At 37.7% G+C, this 24,612-nt stretch overlaps 1 protein-coding gene and 1 long non-coding RNA gene across 2 annotated transcripts; one reads left to right on the top strand and one right to left on the bottom strand.

Annotated features, from left to right (window-relative positions):
• Positions 1–8,299: 8,299 nt before the first annotated feature.
• Positions 8,300–10,430, bottom strand: LOC147505652 (uncharacterized). The gene is made up of 3 exons (XR_015193428.1): positions 10,177–10,430; positions 9,144–9,223; positions 8,300–8,490 (listed from the first exon to the last, which is right to left on the bottom strand). It is a non-coding gene; the product is annotated as an uncharacterized LOC147505652 (long non-coding RNA).
• A 142-nt stretch (positions 10,431–10,572) lies between these two features.
• LOC147505651 (inhibitor of trypsin and hageman factor-like) lies at positions 10,573–11,167 on the top strand. The gene is made up of 2 exons (XM_086558134.1): positions 10,573–10,716; positions 10,811–11,167. Exons 1-2 carry the CDS (start codon positions 10,701–10,703, stop codon positions 11,002–11,004), a joined length of 210 nt encoding a protein of 69 aa, XP_086414260.1. The 5' UTR covers positions 10,573–10,700; the 3' UTR covers positions 11,005–11,167.
• Positions 11,168–24,612: the final 13,445 nt, after the last annotated feature.

Raw genomic sequence — 24,612 nt, 5'->3', positions numbered from 1 at the left:
GAAGGAACAGACAAGGACAACTTTGTCTAGTTGGTGATGAGGACATTCTAAAAGAAGATCAGTAAAGCGACTCCATGCTTCCATAAACGATTCATGTGGATTTTGACGAAAGAATTGAATTTTCTGAAACATTTTAGTATTTTTCTTTTGAGTGTAAAATTGAAGCATGAAAGCTTGAACAAGTTTATTCCATGTGTCTATGGATTGTGGCTGTTGTCCTGCAAGCCAAATTGACACTTTTTCTGCTAAGGTGAATGGAAATAGCCGAAGCAAGAGTTGTTCCTTAGAGATAGCTGGATGGTGAAATATTGTGGCCACTTGTTGAAGCCTATGAAGATGATTGTACGGTTTTTTGTGATCCAAACCATGGTACACAGGTAACAAACTAAAAACGTTTGGTGGGATACGAAAATCACCGACAATGTCCTCAAGTTTGATGCAGGAACAAGGTCCTTCATGTAATGTAGTATAGAAGTCCATGAGGGCTTCTCGGTGGAGGATCGTCAGCCATAACTGCAGAAGTTAATGGCGATGAAGGAACTTGATTAAGGTAATTAACAGAAGGAGAACAATTTTTAGGTGAGAACTTACGCAGTTGCTTATCGTATTTTTTTCGACGATAGGTATATTCAAATTCTTTAGTGGAACCAGACCTTAATCTCATGCAAGGATAAAATTAGATCTAATTGATAGAAGGAACTTATTATTACTTGAATTTTATGATTCTCTTAAAGATTTTTGAGTTGAACAACGTAGCCTAAGCCGCTACTAATGTAGCGATTGAAGCGAAAGGGGCGTGTATATAAACCAACGACCGTGTTACAAGAGAGATATGAGGGAAGCTTTCCGTGCAAGCACGGTTCTAATTAAAGTAACCTCAATCTTTCAAGTTTCCTAGACACCATTGGAATATGATTAAGATTTATGAAATTAAAATTTATGCAAGGTCGCTCTTAATTAATTTTTTTTTTTTTTTAGATTTATGCAAGGATGAAAGTTAAAGCATGCAAATCACGATCTACTCATACAATACTAGATACGATAGCATGTGAAGATACTCTACTCATAATGATAGCTATCTCTGAATAGGCAAGGTTGTATCATCAATAAATACTTCCATACGTCATGAGCAAATATACATCGATAATAATTATATGGACGCTAATTTGTAGATCGATATTACGTAGACGATATCAACAATAGAAGAACAAAAATTTGAACCACTCATAATGCATCTAAATACGATATCATGCGAATATAGTATAATGTCATGTATATAAATAAGACAATGCTAAAACTAAACATGCAACGTATTATACATAGACTAAAATACGACTCTTGTATTGCATAATAAAACGATTTCGGCAATACTCATGGAGATTGAGTGTCATATAGAGAGCGACTTCACCCGGTAGGGTTTAGAAACAACTTACCCAACTTAGATTTTAACCCTCGTTGGAATGTTCTCCCCTTTCTTGACAAAATCGAAGTATTATACAAGATGTGTACTTATACGTAGATAATTATTAAACATGCAACAATAGACACTTATATGTAGAAAGACAAATAACCATGCAAAACAGTACCATTTATATGTATATATACATTAAGATGCAATTCATGCCCAGTTAATCGTATATAAATATTTACAGGTATATGAACATGATTCATGCATATTTCTAGGCTAACACGTAAATAATAATCTATAAATTAGCACATAATAACTACGTACATGACATTCATGCAAAAACAGTAAAAATTTGGAACCTGTTGCTTCCTGTAAGTCCGCCAAAGAAATGAAACAGACGTTTCAATCCATCGACGTAATTAATCCCAGAAGATATTCGAATTTTATGTCACAGTTCCAGAAAGTTAGGCCTGGATATGGATCAGGATTTATTAGTGGATGCTGGAGGTAGAACAGGAGCAGGAAAAGAGAAAATACACCCGTGGACGCGGGTTACACCTGTGGACGCAAGTCCAGTACCGCGCACGAGTGTCGATTATGCCACAATGAGTTCAAATTTTCACAGAAACCTTAGAATCTTGTGTACTTTACTTTCCCGGTCCTAACTTTTTGTCCCTGGAAGTACAACAAAAAATTCGAGAGAGGTCAGGTCTATTGCGAGACAAAAATACGAAATAAAACAAAAACGTAAAAAAAAACGAAAAGGAAAGAAGGATGAGAGTGGGGGTTCCCCTTGGAGCAATTTCCAGTCTATAGCACAAGCCCTTGGTCTTCAGCGGCGCAGGCTTCCATTTTGATATTCATCTTTTGTTACATTAGAGATTTGAATCTCTTCTTATCTGTCTGCGAATTCAAAGATTTTCCTTACTCACGATCTTCGTGTTCATATAGTTTGGAGTAAGGATTCAACCAACCTAAATTCTAGGACCACTTACAACTTGGTTTTTACTCTTTTTAGGGAACTAGTGAGTAAGTTTAAATATGATTATATTAATACTAAATATTTGGTTTCTTACTACACAAAAATTAAAAACATTAAGTTACGAATCATGCAACTAAGACACAATAAAATTTTACTAAAACAAAAGTGGAGAGTTAATTCTCGTCATGTGAAGATTACTTTTGTTATTTGATTTTTATAAGTACATTAAAATCTTCCTAGAACTCATAGACAAGTTCTACTAAAAGAAACTTGATCCCTAACAAATATGACTCATCTCTAAGCTCATACATGCTAGCATGTGGAACCAAGCAATGACTTATCTCTAAGCTCATCACTTGATCCCTAACTAGACTCTACACCAACTATCATTTTTGGATAGAATGTAGGCCTAGTTTTTCTTCCTAAACACTTACTAAACCAAATAACAAGACTTTTCCCTCACATGAGTGTTATTAACTCCCCACAAAGGGAAGGTTTAGCTCATGATCCTTGGGCAAAAACTAAATCAAGTGTGGAATGTAAAAAGAGAGAGAGAGAGAACAAAAAGAATAAACTATTTATTTATAAACTCACTTGCATGAAGAAGTGAGAATTTTTCAAGAGGAACACAAGGTTTCCTCCATTAAAACTATTACAAGCTTTTGTTTCCAAAACCAAAAACTAAAAACTATCTAAAACTAAAGAACTAAAATAATACATGGTAAAGGAAAATAAGTCAAGGGAGTAAATGGCATTTTTGTCTTGACATGCTCCATGATTGATGACTCATCAAATCTTGCAGGCCCGTATAGTGGGTTCACGTGTAGTCCAGTGGCAGTCCAGTCTTTTGGCAATTTTACAACTTCCCACCTATGCGTAGAGTTCATCGCCCTGATTATTTGAGCAGCTCACTTGTCGCATTCAGAATCATGGTTCAAGAGGTAAGAGCTTCGGAAGTTTGATGCTTCTGTGCAGATTTGTTGGGCTTTACATGGCTGATTTGGAAGAATTCATATATACGTCGTTCCCCGTACTTTAACGCAGGTTTAACCAATATTTTCATGTTTACTGCGAATACCTGCAAAAGTACGAAAATATATTTATTTCATGATTATTAAACACATAATTAACCAAATTTATATGTCTCAATGGGGGTTTCATATTACAGTTTTGGGTGCTTATCAAGGAAACATGATTGTAAAGGATGGGATCAAAATGGATTGGTCCCTAGAGTGAATAAGCATATAGCCAAGATGATAGAAATATGTCCATCCTACATCTTTGAAGGTTCAAATGATGATCTTTTTGTTGTGAAGAATTACCATGGTGATAGGTGGAGGGTCAATATTGTGGACCACACTTGTGAATGTATGGTATGGCAGATGACTGGAATTGTATGTGTTCATGCTGTGAGAGTGCTTTTACCAAGAAGAGTTGAGTGGGTTGAGTACTGCAACTCTTACTTTTGGGTTTCAGAGTATAACCTAGCTTACATGAGTAATGTGAAGCCCATGAAAGATGTCAAAGACTGGCCTAAACTTGTAAGTGTTTATATATTTGTCTGGTTTAATATGCTTATGTTATTTACACTAAATCGTAGTAACTAATCTTCTATTAATCTTAAGTTTTTTTAGGATTCAACCAAACTTGTCAAACCACCTCCTTTGGTGAGGGGTATTGGAAGGCCTAAAAAGCAGAGAATGCGTGCTGAGGATGAAAATGGGAATGGTCATGTGCAAAAAAAGAGGAAAATGACTGTAGCAAATGTAAAGGAGAAGGGCATAATGCAAGGTCATGTAAAGGTCTTTCTGCATCACAGAAATAGCAAGCAATGCAAAGAATAAAGCACCAAGATTGAAACCTAAACCTTGGACAAGGTCTAGAACTGTCACATGAGAGTCCACTTGCATGGATAGGGCAAAGTAAGTTAAGTTTATTAATATTTGTTCAACTACTTTGTTTATACTAAAATGTTTTTACTACTTACTTTATACTTTGTAAACCTTGGCATAAAGATTGTAAGAAAAGACAATGGGTGGCATTAGGCGGCAAAAAAAATAGTGGTTTGCAAAGTGGAAGTGATGCTCCTCCAAGTGAGTGAGTCCATAGCAGAACCAACAAGCAATGCTCCTCCAAGTGAGTCCATATCGAACCACCAAACAACGCACCCGTAGAAGAGTGGCACTAGTGAGACATGAACACCCTAAAAGAGCCAAAACTATGGACCAACATTATTCAAAGCACCGTGAGCACGACATACTATGGGTGACTTGATTAGAAAGCAAGGAAAGGGGAAAAAGAATAGTGCAAGTGTGCTAGTTGCTACAAGACAAGTTGTGAAGGGAGTAGGAGCAACTTTTGCAAGTGTTATAGCTCCTTTCAAAGCACCAGCAGTTGTGAAGGGAACAACCAGAAATAAAGCACAAGCAAGTGTTACGACTCACATCTGTCAAAAACAAAGACTTGTGAAACAAATACAAGCTAGACTTGGATGAATATATGTTACATCTCCTTTCAAAGCACCAGCCAGTTTGCTTTTGATATTCATGTACAATTGGTTTTGGAAAGATTTCTTTTGGAATATATGTATACATAGTTGGACTATTTCTTTTGCAATGTGTATAGAATGTTCTATTTCTTTTCAGTGATTTCTTTTGCAGTATTTTCTATTTAAATTGCATTAAATATTATGTTAAATTTTATTAAGAAAATGTTGGTAGTTTTGGTAGTTTTGGTGATTCAAGTATGAGATATTTACTTGTAGTTTTTAGACTGTTTTTAGACTATGTATAGGTGGCAGAAAATCAAAAAATGTCTGCAGTTTTGGTAATTCAAATGTGAGATATTTACTTGAAGTTTTTAGACTATGCATAGGGTGACAGATTCATTTTACTAGGCTGGCGTATATTGGCAGATTCATTTCAATCAATGCCTCGTGAATCATCAAAACACCCTATTCACTTTCTATAAAATCAGACTACACCCCCAACACATCTCACATCAATCTTTTCTCATCTTTTAACTCTATTCTCATCTCAAGTTGCAACAGTTCGTTGGAAGTCATGGCTACAGGAAGAATAGCAAGAATTCAGCTTGATAAAAAGAAAATTGATGAGTATTTTGAGTAGATAAAAGCATTGTTAAAAGAAAAGAAAGATAAGCGGGTGTTTTTAGAGTTGATAGAAAATGAGGGCCAAATGAGTTTCAAGGTCTGTAAGGAATGCAGCAATATGTGTTATTTAAAGTTGACTGATACCATAGGGCAATGTCAAGCAGAAGAAGCAGCATCACCATATCCTCCACCAGGTTTTCCTCCTAAGCCACGCTTTGCTCCTCCACCACCAGCAAAGGGATTCGATTTGAAATTTGTTCCAAAAGCTAAATCACAACCAACACCATCACCACAACCAGCAGCAGTCCCTCCACCACCACCACCCCAACCACAACAAGTCCCTCCACCACCATCACAACCAGTATCAGCCTCTCCTTCACCCAGGTGATCAGGAGGATTACACACTCCACTTCCAGGACCATCACAACTTGGTCAATCACAATCACCAGCACGTGAAGCTAAAAAAATTGTATTGGCATTAGTAGCAGCTGGAGTGTGCATGAGCAACAAGAAGAACAAGAACAAGATGACCTAATGTGTAATGTGTCATGGTCTAGTGTTATGTGTTTTATGTGTCCAAGTTTGATGTTTGTGTTAGTTTGAACTAGTTTGAATGTGAGTCTCTGTTCAATGTTAAAGTCTCTGTTTAGAGTCTGTGTTCTATGTTAGAGTCTCTGTTTAGAGTCTATGTTCTATGTTGCTTCAATGATTCAAGTGTTCTTTGATTAGAGTGTTTTGAACAACAACAACAGTACTGTAACTCTTTCAATTAGACTTCAAATATAGAACTTACAACTTCAAACATGAAAGTTACAACAGTTACAACTTCAACTTCAACTTCAAACTTCAAACCATAGTCACTTGTGCTTCAAATCCTAACATCAGTTTCAAACCAACTTCAAAATGATGATTAAACTAAACCAAATACAAACATCAGTTTCAAACCACCCCTTTCCCTTTCATAGTCACTTGTGCTTCAAATCCTTCACATAAATTATCCACTTCAATTTGAACAGAAACTTTGGACTTCCCATTAGAACTCCCTACGAGCTCCCCAACTTGAGAAGACAACTGACTAGGCTTTTGCTCGGGCATTGACTCCTTCAGAGCATCCTTCATCCATTGAAAACTCTGGCATTTTGGGCAACTTAAAAACTTTTGACCCCATGAATGAGGTTGTTGTGAAGTTTTCACCTGGCGACTGTATTGCATCTCTTGCAAGGAGAGCCAATCCAAGGGCATCTATCATACCAATGATCAAGTTTTCCACATGAGAAGCAAGCACGAGCCTGAAATTAACAGTATGCAACTTTAATTAGTTTTCCATTGCCACCTGAATTAAGGTACAAAGTCGAGGAAATACCTTCTCTATTTGTGCTTTGGACGAGACAAGTTCACCACAACCTCCCATTTGTGCTTTGGACGAGTCAATTGCATCCATTTCCAGTTACAGATGCGTCTCCTACTTATAGATGGAAGAGCAGAGCCCAACGTTAAAATATAACGGTCTGATTCTGCATGAACCAACTATTTCATGAAAATTTATGAACCGTTGATTTCACTTCACAGGATGTTGACACGTGGCACATGAGAGAAAATGATTGAGGGTAGTTTGGTCAATTCAAGTTAGCAAGAGTATTGGGTGTCATTTAGGAAAAATATTTGGGTTCGTTGGATTAAATGAGAGGGATGATGTCATGTGTCAATTTGCAAGCTTTTGGACTTGACAGAGTCAATGGGCATTTTCATCATTTTGCCTGCTCAGGGGTAAATGTGTCTTTACACATGCACAAAAAAGAAACAGTTGAGTCAACTGTGAAGTTAGGGACGTAAGTCTTAATATGCAAAGGACTGGAGAGTGAAGTCTAATTTGATAAGTTGGTGGGACGTAAGTCTAAAAAACTGTTTTTTTTTTGTGAGCAAAAGCGTTTCTATAAGGCCTTGGCTGTTTCTTTGGAGGTGGGATCACAATTAATTTTTAATTTTTTCATTAGACGCATAATGAATCAAGAAAATATAGATCAAAATTTCCCTCTTGCCATAACCTCAGTGCGAGATTTATAATACAACTTCAAACGACTACAATTTAAACTTATCAAGCCAAATAGTGAAGAAAAATAAATCGATTTACTTACCTTGGATTCTACATTTCTAGAACATCCATATCATGATAAATGTACTTCATATCATACTAAACAATACCCCCTTCCGTTTCATAGGTGGAATGTGCGGAAGGAAAATCATGACAGAAATTTTACAAGAAGCTAAACACTAGTTCCAAGATAACACGTCTAGAGTTATTGTTAAACAAAATTGTGTGAACCAGCAATGGAGCCCAAAGAGTAATACGTAAACAAGACAACAATACCATAACAATAAACAAGACAACAATACCATAACAGCACAATTTTTGCCACTCAAAGTGACTGTAAATGAAAAAGAGTTCTACGCATCTACTGGCCATAAACTCTGATTAAAGCAAATTCTTCTTTGCCGCAAGTTGAATCAAAGAATAATCCATATAAACGTCGGGCAAATAGAAACCTTGGGCAATCGAAATAACTACTTCCTGCCTCTGCTAAGCCTCTGTAAGTGGTAATTGATGCTTCCCCATGATGTTCTACCTTTCCCAGCCTGCAACAAATAAGAAAATTGATTAGGTTGATGCAGTAAATTGATTTAATAAGAAAAGGATCGCCTTCAGTTACAGTGGCAGTAACACATGCAAACCAGGGAAAAAAGAAAAGAAATTACTGCTGCAAATTTTATAATCTTGAAAACAGATTTTGTACCTGAGCATCCATACAAGCATTCAATTTCTCCTTGAACAGGACGCACCTTTCATCATTGTTCTGGTTAAGAGACAAACAGTTCAGAAATGCTAACATCTCCTTCATGCACGGCTTCCCCATTCCACCCAAGAAATTTCTTTGGGTTTATGTATAACCCCCGCCAGCTTTTCTCCCCCATACTTTCACCAGTTTGAACCTGCACACTCAAGCATGTAGCCATCAGCCTCAGCCTACCGGTACAAAGGATATAAAGAACTCTGAGAACAAATATAAAAAACAATAGATCGCATTGGCAGTGTTATTGTCAGTCTTGACTACTGAGATCATGTGATAAGAAATCAAACAAATCCCATTTTACAGCTGTGAGGTCATCAAAATCCTTCATATTTTGAACCACCGAATTGCTGTTGCTCCTTCCGCATGCAAGTTGTAAAGTACATTTGTTCAATGCTCAATCAAGGTGAAAGTTCAAAAGTTTGGATGGATGGAACATACTCATAGACGCATCCCCACTACCTTACATGCGTGTGTGAAAAAAAAAAGTGCATCCCCACTAAACGAGGAGATCTAATGGTGAACAGGGTGCTGACAAAACGTTTTAAAGCAGAGCCCCTCATTCTCAAAGTCTATGACAATAATAGAGAAAAACTGGAAGAGAATGACAGAAATTAGTATACTATAGGAACAAGCTCAATGTTGCCTAGCACTTTCAAGATTTAAAACTCATTTTACTTGAAGACTTGATTACAAGTATAGTATGCAGTAATAAACATCGTTATTGGTCAGTCATGGAGACTGCAATAAGCTTATAAAGAAGATGATTAAGAAATGGTGATAAAGGTCACTTACGAGAACTACTAAATCTGACTGAAAACTGCTCACCCTATCCTATGCTATGGTTTTCCTAATGAGGAAGTCTCCCTGTCAAACTGAAATGTATACAAATCTCCAGATAAGATGACGAAAAAACAGTATGTAGGATGACAAACAATGTGTATTGAGGAATATTAAAGAAACTAGATGTGACAGGGGAGGAGGACGAGAACTCCAACAAAGAACATCTCCCTAAGGATGTGATATTACCGTTCCAAAATTCATAGAGAAGTTGCAGATTTTAAGTAACATAGAAACATATTGCATAAAGGCGGTTCCAAATCTTCCTCCCTAGCATCGATCATGGGAATCTAAGGGTTTGTGTGCTATGCCGTTCCCTTTTCTTTTCCATATTTTTTTTTATCGGTACAATGTAATTACATTGACAATAAGAAAAAGGTGTTAACAGTCTAGAAATCAAAGCCTTCCTACAGCAAGAGGCTAAGACCAAGAGTACTTAACCACTCAAAACAACAAAAACAAACGTAACAACTACATAACTAAAGTATCTCAGTTACACACAAAAATCTTGATATCGCAAGTCCCTCGAGCTAGTAACAGCCCTAGTGCAATCTTGCACATCTCCTTGGATTTGAATTAAGAAACACCCGAGTTTCCTTCCTTCCAAACATACATACGATGGCATCCCACCCTCGGTAAAACGGAACGAACTATGATAGATACATATACAAACCTAATCGATGACAATGAACCATGAGCAAAAAACTTTCTACCACACTTAGAAAGTACCCCTGCATATTAGTAACCACCATTTATAAAAATATGATGAATAAAAAAAAAGAATAATAGAAAAAAAGAATACCTATTTGAGAAATACATTTAGAACAGCATAATTTTGTATTGCTAGTTTCATTGCGGCATTTCTTCAAACATATGACTTCATTTCAAACAATACCAATCTGATGTAAAAATGTTAAGTTGATATATCTAAAATTAAACTACACATGGGGAATTCAGATTAACACATTATTAATGATTCAATTCTTACCTTTGAAATCGATTTCTTTGAAGCTTACGCTTCACCGCCTTCAATTTATTTTTTTGTCGTCTCCAACAGTCACTTTGAGACTTGCAGAGTTTATTAGCACTTCAGTTTTAAGCATGCAGCACGAAATGTTCCGAAATATCATGGTTTGTGATGACATGCGTTGAAATATCAACATTTCGATGAGTTTTACGGAATGTCAAGGATATTGCTAGGTGGACAGGCGTAAAGCCTAGCAGCAAGCCAGCAATGCACCATTAGACTGATGCTCGAAATAACAAATCAGATGGTAACGAAATCGCAATAGTTAAAATTTTCAGAACAAAATCAACTGACCTTATCCATGCAATGATGCAAATAGCAACAAGCACATTAAATGGTTATTTATCAAATGTCAATTGTCAACAATCAAATAAAGTGGCTTTGAATTAACATTATATAATGTGAACTCAAAATTAGGTGATGAACTTCTATAGCCTATTTATACTCGGCTTTCAGAACGACAATCGCAGCACCACAGTAGTAAAATGGCATCTTGTGAAGGTAAGTCCAATGTTCTTAAGCAATGTTGTTAAAGTAGTATCAGTGATGACTTTCTGTGTATATAATGAATTTCTATGAACAATATTGTTTACAGGTAAACGTGTATGGCCCGAGCTGATTGGATATGATGGGGAGGTCGCAGCGGCAAGGATAGAAAGAGAGAATCCTCTTGTGAATGCTATAGTTTTGCTGGAAGGAACACCAGTAACACGGGATTTTAGGTGCGACAGGGTTTGGGTTTGGGTTGACCGGGAGGGAAAGGTAGTAAGAGCACCTCAAATTACCTAGAAGAACGCGGATGGATCATACTATGTACTAAATGAAGTTGTACGTATATGCGTTCAATAAATATAAGCACAAGTAGACCTTGTTTTTGCATCAAATTACTTTGTGGCTTATATTAAATAAATTCTGCAGCCTATAACAGATCAGCCACAAATTACCTGGTCGACTACTTTTCTTGTGTTGAAGGTCTATATATAACTGAAACTAAAACCCGATCTTAGAAGACATATATCATGGAATTATTGTTTAGTGAACAAAAATTGGCTCTTCGCATTGGAGCAAATTGATTCATGTTTGGCTAGGCCTCAAGTGGGTTATATTTTCTTGTCAAAAAAAAAAGTACCAGATGTTACATCCCCTGGAATTCTGGAGCGAGTTTGAAGAGTTCAAATTCCAAACTCAGCCACAGAAATCTCACAACTAACGAAAAGGGGAAAGGAATTTCATATCATTAACAAAATCCAAAATTTTCTCTCCTTTTCCGACCTTGTTCACACTTCACACTCTTCAATCATTTATCGTCTCGTGAGTTCAAAAGTTTTTGAATACTATGAACAACAAAAAATGCAATATATAGAAGCTGTTAAATTATGATAGGAGATACATATAGTGGTTAGCTAGTTAGGTTAAAGAGATGGAGTGGAGAAGAAGAAAAAAGGATGGAGGCACAAGAAGAAGGTAGGGTTTAGAGTATATTTTACTCTAACCTACAATTCATATATTTATATTGGGTGATAGGTTTCACCGAAATAGAAACTACTAAATAAAATACAGTCTCACACTTATAGAATGTGTGAGACTCTACATACTTCAACACCCCACTTCAAGGAGTTCAAGCTAGAGCATAGATATCTCTCATGCCCAGCTTGTTGCCAATATAATTCAAAATTGGACGAATCACTAGTTTGGTGAAGATATCAGATAACTGATCTCGAGACGCCACATAAGGAGTACTTATCTCCTTTGTTTCAACCTTATGTCTGACATAATGACAATCTACCTCTATGTGCTTAGTTCACTCATGAAAGACTGGATTAGAAGCGATATGAATGGCTGCTTGATTGTCACAATGAAGAGGGATCAGTAGTTGTACCTCGAAACCTAACTCATGTAGATTACAAGTCCACATTAACTCACTCAAATTCGAGCCATAGCTCTATACTCAGCCTATGCACTAGACTTTGACACAACTGTTTGCTTTTTACTTTTCCATGTCACCAAATTTCCACAAAGAAAGGTACAATACCCAGTGGTGGATTGTCTATCTGAAACTGATCCTGCATAATCAACATCTGAATATCCAACAACATCAAAATTTCCATTAGAACGATATACCAATCCACGACCAAGAGAACCTTTCAAATACCGTATAATATGAATAACTGCCTGGTAGTGAGGAATCTGTGGTGCTTGCATATACTGAGATACTACATTGACTGCAAACGAGATATCTGGGCGAGTGATAGTAACATAGATCGCCTTTTAATTTCCCACCAGTCTACGGTATCCCTCAATATCAGCATACAACTCTCCAACATCTGATTGGAGTTTGTCATTCGAATCCATAGGAAGCTCTACTGGGTGAGCTCCTAAATTACCTGTCTCACTGAGCAAGTCTAATACATACTTTCTCTGTGAGAGATGAATTTCACCAGGGAACCTTGTAACTTCAATGCCTAAGAAATACTTCGGGTTCTCCTAGATCTTTGTCCGAACTGCCTTGAGATTGACTTTAAGTCGAAAGCAATATCCCGTTTGTCAAACCCCGTGACAATGATATCATCAACATACACAACTAAGAAGATAAATTCCTTTGCGGGCCTTTTGGTAAAACACTAATGATCATATTCACACCTAGTCATTCCATTAGCCATCAAAACCCGGCTAAACTTCAAAAACCAAGCTCTATGAGACCCGCTGAGCCCATAAAGAGACTTCTTTAATTGGGACTTTCCCCTTGAGCAACAAAACCGGAGGTTGTACCATATAGATTTCCTCCAGGAGATCTCCATTTAAAAAAGCATTCTTCACATCTAACTGAAACAGAGGCCAGTGATGATGAACAACAAAAGAAATAACAATACGCATAGAGGCAAACTTTGCAATAGGAGAAAACATCTCGAAGTAATCAATACCATAAGTCTGGGTAAAGCCTTTTGCAACCAGGCGAGCCTTTAAACTAGAAATAGTACCATCCGGATTATGCTTAATAGTGAAAACCCACTTACAAGAAACCGCTTTCTTCCAAGAAGGAAGATCTGTAAGGACCCAAGTGTCATTAGAATACAAGGCACTCAACTCCTCGTCCATTGCTTGCTTCTAGCCAGGATGAGATAGAGCTTCCCCAGAGTCGGGCGGGATGAGAGACGACAACAAGAACGTAGCAAAAGACTTGATGATGATGGTGGTAAATGATCGAGAGAAACATACCGAGAAATAGAGTAATTGGGCATACCGATAAGAACCCAAAACTGTAGTTTTAACCCTCAGAATATCATACTATTAGACCAATTATGTGAGTAATAATTAAGAGTTAACATTGACGTGTTTTTATGCATTTCAGGCTTCAAAGTCTATTATGTGCAGAAATGTGCCACTTTAGCGAGATAAAGGAGCAAAGGTCGGTTACTAAGGAGTTCCGTGACTAAAGGCCAAGATTCAAGAAGACAAAACCTTTTTAAAGCCCGATCAAAAGCTGAAAAGTCGACGCAGGCAGAAATAGCACACAAGTCAGCAGAACTTTCAAAGGCCGTATCTTTGGACTCAGACCTCGGAATGGGGCCTACCTTATGTCAAAACGACCGGCTCGGAAAGATATTTCCAATGGTATAAGCCTTGATCTAATCCAAGGAGCACAAGTGAACGAAAAGTCTGTTGAAGCCAACTGCAGTTGAAGAGCCCTTTTTGGACTGAAAGAATTGGGTTTTGGGCCTGATTCTCTGGCCCAAAACATGGCTCCAAGCCCATGCACGATTTTTGGATCTGAAAGTATAGAAAGCAAAGCTTCACTCTTTGTTAGTAGTAGCTAGTTAGACCTAAAACAATAGATAATTATAGATCTAGTTTTTATTTAATTAAATTAAGTTTAGTTTATATTCAATTCTTGTTTTAGATTAAACTCTTAGAATCATTCTTCTTAATTAGTTTGATAAATAAAATAGCTATTTGTCAATTTCGATTCTTGTCATTTACAATTGTTTAGATTTAATTTCCCTTATTACGTAGATAGCTAGACTTAGATTAGTTAGATTATTAATTTAGTATTTGAATCATTGTTTTATTATTCATTAGATTAATAAAATAGTGTTCTCCATAAGTTAGTTTCATTTCCATTAATTGTTTAGCTTCAATTCGTAGATTCAAGTAATTGCCATTATTAGTTTAATTCAATTATTGCATTAGTAGTTTTGAATTGGGTTTAAACAAGCAAAGTTTCAATCTTTATATCATGTCTTGTTTGAATTTCATTGGGAATGATAGCGTGATGATTCTCGCCTAAACCTCCATTGAGGGGTTGAGAAGCCTTGATGAAAGCTTGATTCCGATTATCGTAGAGTCGCCGAAATTCCTTTCCACTCTAGAAACGATTAGTTCACCATGAGAATGGGTTTAATCGCTCACATACTAGTTATGAATTGGTAGAAATGCCATGTGTAATTAGGGATTAGAGTAACCATATTGTTGAAGCCGATTCAGCTCAATTCGATTACTTACGATTAAATGGATAGTAGGATTAAGTCAAGTTAAGGTGGAATCAATCCCCCTCTAACTCCTTATCATAGAATCAACGTAGCATTCTCATAGTTGTTCTGATAGTCGACTAGTTGCATCTTGTGGGTAGTTGCATCGTAGTCAAGTTGCCACTTCGTAAATCTCTCATTAGACTTTAGAGTTAAGAGAACTTATACGTAGAGAACACAGCATGCGGAAGGACTAGGAGTGGAACGAATCACTCTACTCCACTATATCTCATAGGATTGAAAGTAGAATCTTTGATAAAGAATAGGCACATAAGATAGTTTTAGTTTAGTTACGTTTTGAGTTCATCGTTCATTTCGTAGGTAAACTATCAATTTTATGTTTATCAAATGGCGCCGCTGCCATCTTAGTTTAACTTTCGCATTGTTTTCATAGTATAACTCCTTTTCTTAAAGTCCCATTTCACCCACCCACCCTTGTTCGATTCTAACTGTGGTTGTCTTTTTCAAAGATTAAACTTCCTCGAAAAAATTTGCACGGAATACCGACTTCAAAAGGAAGGCGCGACTGCGCTCAAGTTATTGAAACCGAAAGACACTCGCCAACAAACACCGTAACTTGAACTTACACCGAAGCGACCAATTCGCGCCCAAAGTGAGCGCATACCACCGAAATGAATTTTGCCGGATTTCCACAGGTTTGATTCAAACTTTGATTTTTCAAGTTTTTCAGTGTTCTAACTAGTTATATACACTGAACACGCGTAAATAAGACGATATTCATAAGCGAAGCAAGAACGCTTGTCGGTATTCCTTTCTTCCACACCTCGCATCTCCTGTTAGAGGTTTATACTAGTATATCAGAATTGTTTGGAGTGTTGATGTATTTAGCGAAATTTGGTCTTAGCCTTGTATGAGATTAAGGTCTGGTCGAACAAAAACACAACAACGTCAACAAACGACTCTATCTAGTATATCACCCACTACACCTCTAGCTACTATTTCACACACACCACCTGACACAATGCCCGACGAAAGAGAGACTCCTCTCTCGGACTTTTACAAACCCTTGAGCGATAGCCCTAAATCTTGCATCGTTCTAGCAGACCCAGTGGGGGAATTCAAAATCCCCCCAAATATTTTTAATTTGTTACCCGTTTTTCACGGTTTAGACCATGAAAAACCCTATCGACATTACGCGTAGGGATTGAACAAGTCCTAACTACATTCCACCATCCCACGGTTGGTGTGGAACAAATTAAACTAAGGGTATTCCCTTTCACCTTAGCCGATAAAGCGTCTTGGTTAAGTGCCCAAGCCTAATTACCGTGGACTCGTGGGCTAAACTTGTTCAAATTTGTTTATGGAACATTTTACCCACCCCTAAAGACGGATGAGATGCTTTCCAAGATTCATTTCTTTTCGACAAAATCCCCATGAATCATTTTCGGAGGCTTGGAATCGCTTCACACCGATCTCCTTATAGAGTGTCCACATCATAACTTAGCGAAAGACACGTTAGTTCGTGCCTTTTTCAAAGGACTTCTACACCACCATAAAGAAGTCCTAGACATAATGAATGGGGATAGTTTCTTAAGCAAAGGAGCCTCGGAGGCTTATGATAAGCTTGTAAATGTTATATTATTTACGGCCAATTTTATATTAGTTAATCCATTTATTTTATTTGTTTGATTAAATTAGTGCATTTTCGGTGATTTTGCAGGAAATCGAAATAATGTATGAAAGTGTGGTAAAAGCGTAAATTGTTCACTAAATACATGTGTTGCAGCAGTAGAAGGATGGGCCACCCTTAGTTGGGCCTTAGTAATAGTACAAGCTTGTGAGCTATGGGCCAATATCTAAAGTCTAAAATCGCGATGACTAAAGGAGGTCTTGAAGACCGGACCATGTGTAACTCAAGAGACCGACCCATACCCACTAACTAAGGGCCACACCATTTCCCATCCGCTTGATTGATGTACCGTAGCAGCCCTTAGTTCCTTCTCCAAATAAATTCATTCCATCGCTAATAAAATCCGAAAACCCGCCTTTTATCCCGGACCAAAAGAGAACCTTCCTCCAAAGACAAAAAGGAAACTGCCGATCCCATACTGAAAGAAAAAAGGAGTTTCCTTTTAAAAGGGGATTCTCGTATAAAGTGGAGGCGACAGCAGTGAGTGAAGGGGCTCTCGGGGGCTAAAAGCGAGAGAGAGAGAAAAACGAGTAGGGGGGTCGTCTGTTAGCTGGAAAAAACGTAGGCGACAGCAGTGAAAGAAGGGGCGGCTCTTGGCTGAAAAGAAAGAGAACAAAACAAAGAGTGAAAGGGGGTCGCTCTTGGGTTTGGGGTAAAAGGTAGAACACAGAGTGAAGAACGGCCAAGCCGGAGACCAAAAAGGAAGAAGGAGGTCACTGGAGAGCAAGAAAGAAAAGGCTCTTTGGCTGGAAAAGAAGGCGAAACCAAACCAAAGACAGGCGTGGAGGCGACCGACCCGAGAGAGAAGGAGAAGACCTCACGTGGGCTGAACCAGAGATATATTTTATGAGGCCGTGACTTTGAGCTACGAAAGCACAACCTGTTGGAATAGGCGAGCAAGAAGAGAAGACTTCACAAAGAGGCTATGGTCTTGTTAAGGGAGTTTTATTTCTTCGGTTTTATGGTTCCAGTTAGTATGTGTGGCTAAACTATAAGCTAAGGCTTAGAGGAAGCCCTAGACTTCAAGTGAGGTTTATCTTGCTTAATTGATTCATAGTTCTCCATATTAATTAATAACTGATTGATTTCACTGATATTAGTAGAATACTTTCATTGATTATATCTCGCATGTTAAAAGTTCATGACTTGACTAGTTAATCGTTAGATAAATATTCTCGCTCTTATCAAAGCATCGCTTTTATCGTTTATGTAAACTTGTGAGAAGTCGTGCTGTAAGAAGACAATTTTTGCTAGGAGTTTATATTCTCGTTTGTTGAAATTCGATCGAACCCATATATAGATTTATATAGGAGCTCAACGTTCACATCTTCAAGAAAGCTACGATTACCTTTTCCTCGTGCTACTCTTAATTAAAAGAGAACTTTGAATTAATTAAATTAGGAAAACTTACAACAGTCTAGGGTGAATTCGAATGCCTTAGTATCCTCTCCACTGATAATTTAATATAAATTTTATAGTTTTCATAATTAAGTTAAATAGGACTAGTTACTAGTTAATCAAAATTTCATAAACCAATATAGTTCGGATTAGGTTAAGTACTATTTTAGTATTCAATTGTACCCAACACGCAATCTCTGTGGGATCGACCTCGTTCTTGCGCACCTATTACGATAGACCTCGTGCGCTTGCGAGTATTAGTAATATTAAAGAAGGGTTTAATTAGCCTGTTTATTTAGGCCGGTTAATTTCCTATCAAGTTTTTGGCTCCGCTGCCGGGGATTGTAGTAGTGCAATTGAGTTTTAAAGTTTTATTTATCGTGATTCAGTAGTTTAAGTTTAGTCAAGTAGTTATATTATTTCATAGTTTACGGTCTAATTTTAGTTATTTTTGCAGATAATTAAGCATAGATTTCTTCTTACAAGGGATAGTCGGACTTTGTTGTGAATGTTGTGAAGTGCTTGCTTGTCACCACCGGCGTCGCAAGTAGCCCCCGGCTCTCCGAGGTACGCTTTTTTTTTCCCTTTGTGGGGTTGAATTTTGTTTGTTTAAGTGGGTTGTGCTTGTTTTATTGTTTCTTGCATTTAGGAAGGTTAAATCACATTGACCAGCCTTAGGCATCTTGCATTAGGACAGGTTTTAGCCCGCCACTAGGAAAACTTTTTTTACGCTGTGGATCGAGTGATCGTGCTTTTTGCACAAGAACTGGGAATCGTGTGATTTGGGTTTAGGAGCAAATATATATTAAACAAGTTTTAAAATTCAATCTGGGCTGGAATTTTTTGTTTGGTATTGTCTGCATCTTTTATTAGAGTCTTAGGTTTTAGAAGTAGTTTATGGTAGTAACTTCGGTCCGATAACACACCTCTTACACCGCTTTGATCCCCGAGATTGAACGCACTCTCCTTAGAGAAGTAGGCATCCCAATTAGAGGTACCCGTAACTTTTGTTGACAATACACCAATTTTTGTTGACATGGAAGGTAATAATAATAACGGGTTGCCCAAGTACCTAGATCTATTAAGGAATATATATATCCTACTAAGACAACCCGACCATCTTGCATCGCTCACCCCAAACCAATGCTAATCACTTTGAGTTGAAGCCCAATCTGCTGGGGCTCCTTCCTAAGTTTAGTGGAACGGAAGAGGAAGACCCATATCTTCATGTGAGGGAATTTGAGGATATTTGTGGGACTATTAAGCTTCAACAATTTAGTGACGGCTATAAAATTAAAATTGTTCCCATTTTCTCTTAAAGAAAAAGCCAAGAGTTGGTTTCACACTCTCCCATCGAATTCCATAACGGGATGGGAAAAGTTATGCATTGTGTTTTTAAAGAACTTTTTCCCTAATCATAAAGGCGCATCGCTTTTAGAAAAGACTTGTCATCTTTTTGCCAAACCGATGGAGAGTCATTATGGAAGTGTATGGAGAGGTTTAAGGACATGCTCTTGCAATGTCCTAACCACGCCCTAGAGAACGGTAGGCTAGTGCATTCTCTATGAGGTTTCGATTTTAATTCTAAGGCTATGATTGAGACCATGAGTACCGGGATTTCTGTGATAAGATCAGAGAAGAAGCGTGGACCTTTTAGAAGAAGTCTATGAGAAGGTCCAAAGAATGGGAAACTAGTCGCGAGCCTAAGAAGGTGGCTAGTAGTACTACTACACGTATGGGGTTTCTTCCGTGTTGACAAGGAATTCGACCCAACGCTTAGGATGGCCGCTTTAATTAGAAGAGTTGAAGCTCGAAGCTAGAAAAAGAGACAAAGTCTCTAGCTCCAAGAGCCAATGTTGAAGTCCCCGGGTGTCCGGCAGTGAAAGTCTTGATCACGTTATAGATAATTGCCCGTGTAAATGCACAAGTCAATGCTTTTAATTCATACCAAAAGCCGCAATAATCCTTTTTCTAACATGTATAACCCCTCGATGGCGAACCATCCCAATTTGTCTTGGTCTAAAGGTATACATCGTGGAGGCCCCGTGGTTAACTCAAACCCAAAGATCACAAGATGCACCTCAACCACCTAAACTTTCACCTATAGAAGAGGCCATTACTCAATTAACACAAAACACCATGAAATTCCGTGACACAACGCAATGGTTTATGCAAGCCACCAAACGGCTACTTTCGGGATAATGCTCAAGCCATTAGGAAGATTGAAATCACCATAGGTCAAATTGCTAATACTTTGAATGAGAGGGACAAGGGTAGGTTTCCTAGTCAACCAAAAAGAGCTAATCCGAGGAGTCAGTTGGAAATAAGTTCTAACTTAAACCAGCTCACCAGAGCAAGCCAAGGCTATCACCGTCCCTGGGAGTAGAAAACGTGTTGATAATAGGGTTGAGATGTCTAAGGACGCCGAGGTCGATCCGATCCTATAGAGTGTGAGAAGGAGGTAGGTGAGGTGAGTGAATCTAATAGTCATAATACTTTTAAGAAGCGTGTAACCCTCCTACTGCTGTGGAGACTAACCCCGTGCCATCTTATATACCTAAAGCTCCTTTTCCCCAACGCTTGATTCCTCGCTAAGAAAGGTTCTAATCTTAATGAAATAATGGAAATGTTTAAACAGTTCAAATAAATATTCCGTTACTTGATGCTATAAAACAAGTTCCTTCCTATGCCAAGTTTCTTAAAGATTTGTGTACACAAAAAAACGTAAGTTGAATGTGCACAAGAAAGCTTTCCTAACTGAGCAAGTGAGTTCTATTATCCAAAACCAAACTCCACCTAAGTTTAGAGATCCAGGATGCCCTACTATTTCTTGTGTTATTGGTGATCATATGATTGAGAAAGCATTACTTGATTTAGGAGCTAGCGTTAATTTGTTGCCTTATTCAGGTTTATTTATTGCTTGGTCTTGGTAAGTTGAAACCTACATCAATTACTCTTCAATTGGCATATAGGTCTATTAGGATTCCACGTGGTGTTGTTGAGGATGTTTTGATTCAGGTTGATAAATTTTATTTCCCTGTTGACTTTGTTGTTCTGGATACACAACCTGTTCAAGATCCTAAACACCATATTCGGTCATTTTAGGTCGTCCTTTTAGCCACTTCTAATGCTATCATTAACCGTCGTGAATGGGAGTGTTGAAACTTTCTTTTAGTAATATGACTACAGAACTTAATGTGTTTAATGTGGGTCAAGAACCTCCCCGAACCCGATGATTTTTGGGATGTTAATCTTATTGATAGTATAGTTCATGAGACTTTCTTGGAGAAGTTATTCTGATGACCCTCTTGAGTCTTGTTTAACTAATTCTGGTAGTGGTTGTGATGTGGATGATGTAATTTGTGAAGTTAATGCTATTCTTTGATGCAACCCCAATTTTAGAAACCGATAAGTGGAGAGCCACAATAGAGCCTTGACTCCATCCGAAGTCTACCCCCCTCTTCTATAGAAATTCCTCCTAAGCTAGAGTTGAAACCATTACCCGATACCCTTAAGTATGTTTTTCCTGGGACCCGATGATTCTTTGCCGGGTTATTATTGCTTCTAATCTGGATAATGAACAAGAAGGTAAATTGATTAGGTTCTTAAAGAGCATAGAGCAGCCTTTTAGGGTGGAATATTGCCGATATTAATGGTATAAGCCCAACCGATTGTATGCATCATATTCATCTTGAGAAGGATGCTAAACCAACCCGTGAGTTTCGTGAGGCGGCTTAATCCTAACATGAAAGAGGTAGTGAGAGCCGAGGTTCTCAAGTTGTTAGATCATTGGTATCATTTATCCCATTTCCGATAGTAAATGGGTGAGTCCTGCTCAGTTGTCCCTAAAAGTCCGGGCTTACAATGAGTTAAGAATCACGGGCGGCGAAGTTAGTTCCCACCCGTATGACTACCGGATGACGCTTTTGCATTGACTATCGTAAGTTGAATTTGGCTACTAGGAAAGATCACTTTCCTCTTCCGCTTATTGACCAGATGCTTCGAGAGGTTAGCCGGTCATAAATACTATTGTTTTCTTGATGGTTATTCGGCATTACCAAATATGTATTATCCCCGAGGATCAAGAAAAGACTACTTTTACTTGTCCTTTTGGAACTTTTTGCCTATTGTCGTATGCCTTTTGGATTATGTAATGCACCTGGTACCTTCCAGCGATGCATGCTTAGTATTTTTTCTGATATGGTAGAAAGGTTTCTTGAGGTGTTTATGGATGACTTCTCCGTGTTTGGGGATTCTTTTGATGAGGGTTTGCACCGTTTAGAATTAGTGTTAATTAGGTGCAAGGAGAAGAATCTTGTGTTGAATTGGGAGAAGTGTCATTTTATGGTTCAACAGGGTATTGTTCTTGGTCATATTGTTTCTAGTAAAGGAATTGAGGTCGATAAGGCCAAGGTTGATGTCATTTCTGGTCTTCCACCACCTAAGACTGTGAAAGATATTAGGTCATTCTTAGGTCATGCTGGATTTTATAGGCATTTCATTAAAGACTTTAGCAAGATTTCTCGTCCCTTATGCAATTTACTTGGTAAGGATGTCGCTTTTGTCTTTGATAATGATTGTTTGAAACCTTTTGAGAAGCTTAAGCATTTATTGATTACCGCTCCTATCATACAGCCGCCTGATTGGAGTGAGCCTTTTGAGTTAATGTGTGATGCGTCTGACTATGCAGTTGGGGCTGTTTTAGGTCAACGGTTTGACAAGTTGCCCCATGTTATTTATTATGCTAGTCGAACCCTTAATGATGCACGATGAACTACACTACAACTGAGAAAGAGTTGTTAGCTGTTGTGTTTGCTTTAGACAAATTTAGGTCTTACCTCATAGGGTCTAAGGTTGTCGTGTTTACTGATCATTCGGCTTTGAAATATCTCCTTACTAAGAAGGACGCTAAAGCGCGTTTGATTCGCTGGGTACTCTTGTTGCAAGAATTTGATATAGAGATTAGGGATAAGAAGGGTACGGAGAACGTGGGTCACGACCACTTATCTAGACTTATAGTAGAATCTTCTACCGATATTTTGCCCAGTAAATGAATCTTTTCCCGATGAGCAAGTTTTGTTATATCACAATCGCCTTGGTATGGGATATTGTTAATTATCTTGTAACGTAAACAGTTTCCCTCATTGGAGACAACAGATAAATCCATTGTCACCAAATCGGCGTTTTTTTGAAAAAAACGCTTAAAACCCGAGATATTGCCAAAGGCGCCCCGGGTTCCAGTTTAAAACCGGGTTTTTCAAAAAACGCTTTTAAACGTTTTAAACCCGTTTTAAACTTAAAAACGCGTTTAAAACCCGAGATTTTGAAAATCTCCGCTTTAAAACTTTTTTTTTTTTTTTTTTTTTAATGCTAGAAAAGAAAAGGGTTTTGGAGTTTACCTTTTGAAGAGTAGGCATTAGATTGACTTATTGAGACCGCTCTCTATTTTGCTTTGGACTATTAATAATTAATTGAAAATTTTAAAGTTATTAACCTATTTGTAGTACTTAATTATGCCATTATGGTTGGTAATTAGTAGTATCTTATTTTGAGTAGTGTTTTGGCACTGAATCTAAAACTTATAGTATTTGGATGAGTAATGATAATTTGATATTTTCATGTATTTGAATTTTCTTTCTTTTGTATTATTATTATTTTTATTTTATGTGTCTATTTTTTTTCCACTTTTATAGAAAATCAAACTCTTTATCTATTATATTATTTATCATCGGTTTTTACCATTTTTTTTTACGTATTATACGTTTTAAACCCGTTTTTTATGCCCCACGTTTTTTTATGCTTTTTTTTTCCGTTTTTTTCCCGAGACGTTCCGTTTAAAACACGAATTAAGTTTTTTTCAAGTACACCGTTTTAAACCCGTACCGTACTTGGTGACAATGGATAAATCTAAGTTTCTTGCTGAGGTTAGGAATTTTTTCTGGGATGATCCATACTTGTTTAAGTCATGCCCCGACTGTGATTGTTAGAGATGTGTCTCCTCGAGAGTGAGTTTCATAGTATTCTCTTTTTTGCCATGACCATGCATGTGGTGGTCACTTTGGTCCTAAAAAAGGCGGCCGCGAAGGTTTTGCGGTGTGGTTTTTATTGGCCTACTCTATTTAGGGATGCACATGAGTTTTGTTTGAATTGTGATAGATGCCAGCGTACAGGTAATATTTCCCATAGGAACATGATGCCTCTTTCTTTCCCCTATTTTAGTTGTGGAGCTTTTTGATGTATGGGGTATAGACTTCATGGGTCCTTTCCCTCCTTCCTTTGGTTATCTTTATATCCTTGTTGCTGTAGACTATGTTTCTAAGTGGGTTGAGGCGGTGCCATGTAAAACGAATGATCATAAAGTCGTAGTTAACTTTTTAAAATATAATATATTTTCTCGCTTTGGTAATACGTGCAATTATAAGTGATAATGGTACTCATTTTACACACCGAGCATTTGAATCTTTAATGAAAAAGTACTCTATTACTCATAAGCTTGCTACCCCATATCATCCTCAAACTAGTGGCCAAGTTAATAGGGAGATTAAGCGGATTTTAGAAAAGACTGTACGACCCGACCGTAAGGATTGGTCTCAACATCTTAATGATTCTCTTTGGGCTTATAGAACTGCTTATAAGACTCCTATTGGTATGTCCCCTTATAGGCTTGTGTTTGGAAAGGCATGTCATTTGCCTGTAGAATTGGAACATCGTGCTTTTTGGGCCATTAAAACGTTTAACTTCGATATGCGTAAGGCTGGTTCACAACGTAAACTTCAGTTGAATGAGTTAGCTGAGTTAAGGAATGAGGCATATGAGAATGCC

This window comes from Coptis chinensis, chromosome 4 (genome assembly GCF_015680905.1).
Source record: "Coptis chinensis isolate HL-2020 chromosome 4, ASM1568090v1, whole genome shotgun sequence".
Taxonomy (NCBI): domain Eukaryota; kingdom Viridiplantae; phylum Streptophyta; class Magnoliopsida; order Ranunculales; family Ranunculaceae; genus Coptis; species Coptis chinensis.
This window is presented reverse-complemented; position numbering and strand designations above follow the sequence as displayed.